A 5,000-nucleotide genomic window follows, 5' to 3' on the forward strand; every position below is an offset into this window, starting at 1 on the left:
TAGAAGTAAAAGGCTACTGGATCTTTATTCTGACCAAGGCGAAAACGGCGAGAGAGGATCGGTTTCCCATTCCTGTGCCAAGCCCCAGACACAGTTAGTATGAGATCACTGTCCCGATAGATGTAATGGGCTATGGGACCTTTATTCTTCAAACTATATGGCCCAGACACAATCCCTCAGGTCGAAAATCCATGTTGTGTGTTGCCAGATGGGCCAGACCCCTCTTCACTACGCGTACCTGTTCATGTACACGGACGACACAGCGGACTATCTGATCAGCAAGGGGGCTTGTACAGACTTCAAGGACGTGGTGAGTGACTGTCCTGCTGTTGTCTCTTGTTTAGTTTGTTTGGGTTCGTCGTGTTTTTGGTTTTATTTTTTTGAGTTGTTGGTTAGTTGAGAGAGAGAGAGAGAGAGAGAGAGAGAGAGAGAGAGAGTGAGTGCGTGTGTGTGTGTGTGTGTGTGTGTGTGTGTGTGTGTGTGTTTAAGACAAAATACAGCGTCGGTCAGAATTGCTTGTATACAGATCCGTGATTTAAACAGTTTTGATTACGTAATACTTGGAAGAAAAATAGCTGTACGTTAGTGCTCGACTGTGTGCATACACATGTGTATATGTGCTTATGAGTCTGTATGATTGTTCTTTAGCATGTGCGTACATATTGAGTGTTTCGCACTGGCTTTTTCTTCTTTTTTTTTAAAATCTATTATTTTTTTAAATAGGAAAACATGTTTGTGTAAAAGACTTAAATTTAAAAAAAAAAATTAATTCATGATCATGAATTTCGTTTTCAAGATTAGTCGAGTTTTTTCTTTTTCATTTGTTTGCTTGATATTCTGCTTTGCGTTCCAAAGAAGTCTGAAGCAGCCAACAGCTGTTGAATACTGTCTTTACAGGAGGGTTGGATGCCCACAGACTATGTGCGGAAATCCATAGGAGTGCACGCTCACGAGCAGATGCAGCAGAGAGTGAGGGATCTGGAGCTGGACCTCTTTCTGTCCGCCACCAACTTCGACGTCTCCTTTCTGCAGGCCATCAGGGTAATTTTTTTTTTTGTGGCAGTTTTTTTGTTTGTTCGTTTGTTTTTATTTTTTCCCCACTTCAATGTCCTTATGTGCTTATGTTTGTATGATGGACTGTTGTATATGTACTGTTTTATGTGAAGGGCTTAGAGCCCATCTGTGGGGAGTTTGGGCCATATAAGTACAGTGTAGTGTTATCATTATTATCATTATTATTATAACGTTTCTTTGTGGCATGTCCATGCAAATGGTCTATGCTTCTGTACTGAACATATGACTTGCTTGACTGTGTGTGTTTATGTATGTGAGCATATGCTTATGTGTGTGTGTGTGTGTGTGTGTGTGTGTGTGTGAAAGTCAAAGTCAAGTCAAAGTCAAAGTTAGAATTATTATTTCAAGATGGTCATTGAATATGAAACAACTTCTGTTGTTGTTTTTGTACATCAAGTCATCGTGAGTGAGTGTGTGTGTGTGTGTGTGTGTGTGTGTGTGTGTGTGTGTTTTCTTAAAAAAACAAAAACACTTCGTGAAACTAAGATCTTTCTCCTGATTCCTATTCTTCCTGTCCTATTTCCGCTGCCATCTCTCCAGCAGAACAGAGAGCATCACGTTTAATGCAAGGTGAACAAAAACCGGAAGAACACATAATTCTGAGTCGTTAATTTCCTTTCTCACTTAAAAAAAAAATCACAAAATGCACACATCGGCAGCAGAGGTGGTAACAGTCTTTACCGGTAACCATGACTGGCGAACTTGAGTTGGTGAAATACCAGTGTGGTACGAATTTGAAGTGCTTTTAAGTGGTGTTATTTGTACAGTGTGTGACACCAAACAGAGTATGATTTAGATTCCTCTGATTGGTTTTGATGAACAATAGTAACCAAATCCCAAGGGTGGAGACGGGTCAGGGCAGGGGTCAGGGGGCAGGGGGTAGGGGTGGGGGTGGAGAAGCCCAGGTAAAGAAAGACTAACATTCTGGCCTGTAAATTCAATCTCATCTCAGTGAGACGACAGCCCTTTGCTGACAAGCATCGTCAGGGGTAGTCAAGTGGGTGTAGAAGCATATGCATACAGCCAACCAGTCAATGTGTATATTGTTCCATGACCAGCACTCTCTGTGTCCTCAGGACGGAGACAAGAAGCACGTGGAGGCCTTAGCCATTCGGCTGAGGGACCACGGGGGAATGCGGCGCTTCAATAGTGCCCTCTTTGAATGCATTGACAGCGGCAACGAGGACATTGCCTACATCCTCATCAAGCTCGGCTTCAGCACCGAGGTCTACAAACAGGTACATCTTTGTTTAGCTGAGTCCTCCAAACATAGCAGTGATGTTGTGTTAAAAAAAGGTAGCACTGTAATTTGCAGAGTAAAATGGGAGTGATCTTTGGCTCTTTGTTTTCAGTACAAAATCATATGGCTTTGAACACTGGTGCACTGATATCTCTTTGGTTCTTTGTTTTCAGTACGAAATGTGTCAACCTGATGACCCCATGTGCGCCATGATGGAGTGCTCACACGCCATGACATCATTCCAGCAGCGTGCGGAACAGGTGGACGCCAAGAAGGTTCTGCAGCTGATGTCCGACATCGCCAAGGGAAAGGTAAGGTGTCGCTTCTTCTGCGAAGCTGTTACCAGTCTTCAGGAAACAGTTGTGTAGCGTGTACTTTAATTCGTTTGGTTGTTTTTTCCCATTTTTATAAAGGGGGGATGTAATGGTACAGGTTGTACATGTCACTTGACGGGAAATTCCAAGACCTGCAGCTGTCCATTCTGTCTGGTTTGGAGAATCATGAATTAGTGCTGCCCCAGTGCCTGTTGCTGTTTTCTTTTCTCTTTGCCCGTTTTTTCTGCTTTTATTTTTTCGTCTCTCTCTCTCTCTCTCTCTCTCTCTCTCTGTGAATTTCTTGTGTCTGTAAGGGTCTGTGTTCGAATCCCAGTCTCAGTCTTTTTCCCACGTTTAAAAAGCGAGGCCTCCAATGCAGCACACTATTGGTGCACTGAAAAAGAACCCAAGGTAGCATGTTTTGTCTTTTGGCAAAATTCCGTAGAAGAAATCCACTCTGACAGGTACACAAAATTATATGCATGCACTCAGGGCCTGATTAGTACATTGGGTTATGCTGTTGTAAAGCGTCTACCTAGCACAGCTATAAATTTGTCCAAAAGCAGTGATACCTCACTGAGGAACTGAAATGTCTGCCTCTGTCTGTCAGTCTGTCTGTTTCTCTCAGTATTGATCTGTCCATATCCTCTCTGATGTGATTTAGTTAGTGTATGTGTGATGGAGTGTAAGAGTTGCTGCATCTAGGGGTATATACTTGTCGGTCTTGTCAGCTGTGCTTTTATAGAATCAGTGTGTTTTTATTACTTTTACGAATTTTTTGTGTCTTTATTTTTCTGTTTTACTGTATGTGTTTATTCGGTTATTTAAGCATTGGATTTGTAAAGCGCTTAGAGTTTGCTTCTGCTTGTGTGGTAGTGCGATATAAGAATATATTATTATTATTATTATTATCATTGAATTATTATCATTGGATCATGTCTGCACTGTGACTTCTGCTCCAGGTGAAGCTGAAGGGGCGTGGTTGCTGCATGGGACGGTGCATCCGTCCTTCTCTGCCTGGTGCCAGACTGGCCCAGTCCTAGTGCCCTGGTTCCCCCTGTTACTGCAGACAGTGGATATACACTGGACGTTGAGACACACTGGACGTTTCAAGCAGCAGCTAGAATGACGTTATGTGCGCACAGTTGTAAGGCGACGGTGATCTTGTTTGAACATCCGCTGTGATGTGCCTTGAGCTTTGTTGAATTGAACCGTTTTATGTTGTTTTGTTTTTAAATCTGACTTTGAGATGGATGGGAATGCTCCAGTGATGAATGACGGTGAGATTGTATGAATTGTTGCATCCTGGACGCTGTGATTTGTTGCTTCAGGAGCGTCCAGGCTATGACATAGCACAGCTGTCCACATTGCTGTGGTGTCAGAATGATGCAACAGTCATGCAACATCTGTCGGTTAATCATGTGTTCGGTTTGGGCCACTCTCCAAAGCGGTGTGGTCCAAAAGCATTAAAAGGGGTAACATGTCTTCAAGTTTGAGACTTTATGAGGGGTATGATTTTTTTGCGCTACGCTTTGTCTTCAAATATGCTGTATTTTCATTATCATCATTATAGGAACTATTGTTATTATGGTAATATAAAACAGCGTAAGGGGATATCAGGATGTTTTATTGTAAGACATGAACATTCGGTCCACAGCTGATCGTTTCTGAAAGGTGTCATATTTGAAGTGTGTGTGTATGTGTGTGTGTGTGTGTGTCTGTGTTTATGATTATAGGTGATAAAGTGTGATAATGAGTGTAAGCAATACAGGGGAGAGAACAGCATGTAATTTGTAAAGAAGAATACTTGAAGGTCCAAGTTGGAGTTTCTGAAAGTCTTCATATTTGCATTTATTTCTTGTGTGTTGATACCATTATTATTTTGCAGTATTTTGATCGGGACAAATAGTGTTATTTCTTATAATGTGAAATTTTAGAAAAGCACAGGAATACTTTGAAGTTATTACCTGTGAATTTTCGGATTGAACAGACTTATGTAGCAGTAATAACAGGGATGAATTCATTAGTTAAATAGGTTTTTGTTTTGGAATTGAATAGATTTGTCTTGCAGTAAAGGGGGAGGATATACACCTACAATTGATAGTAATCTAGGCAACAGTATTTTCAAGTTCGAATTGAATTGATTATCTTTTGGCAATAAGAAGAAATGTTTAGGAACTTGTTATTAGGTATTGAGGTTACACTGTTTCCAGAAGCTTTATCCCATTTTGATTGTGGTGATAACAGTTATATACTTCATTGAGAACAGTATACACGTAAAATAATCTGTTGAAAAAGGATGTGGTTTTTGGTACTGTAGATTTACTGAATGCAGTTCTGCATAATAGTATGTATAGATGGTTGCAAGCATG

General features: G+C 41.1%; 1 protein-coding gene across 2 annotated transcripts in view; it reads left to right on the top strand.

The window, feature by feature from the left end:
- Positions 1 to 5,000, top strand: part of LOC143281995 (uncharacterized) — a 36,576-nt gene that overhangs the window by 30,129 nt on the left and 1,447 nt on the right. For both annotated transcript variants that reach the window (XM_076587379.1, XM_076587380.1), the window contains exons 10-14: positions 209 to 310; positions 898 to 1,041; positions 2,151 to 2,312; positions 2,488 to 2,625; positions 3,591 to 5,000. The exon at positions 3,591 to 5,000 is cut by the window's right edge and continues 1,447 nt beyond it. In XM_076587379.1, coding sequence (XP_076443494.1) covers positions 209 to 310; positions 898 to 1,041; positions 2,151 to 2,312; positions 2,488 to 2,625; positions 3,591 to 3,671 — 627 coding nt within the window. In that variant the 3' untranslated portion in view covers positions 3,672 to 5,000. The remainder of the gene's footprint in view (positions 1 to 208; positions 311 to 897; positions 1,042 to 2,150; positions 2,313 to 2,487; positions 2,626 to 3,590) is intronic.

The sequence above is a fragment of the Babylonia areolata genome, chromosome 5 (assembly GCF_041734735.1).
Source record: "Babylonia areolata isolate BAREFJ2019XMU chromosome 5, ASM4173473v1, whole genome shotgun sequence".
Taxonomy (NCBI): Eukaryota; Metazoa; Mollusca; class Gastropoda; order Neogastropoda; family Buccinidae; genus Babylonia; species Babylonia areolata.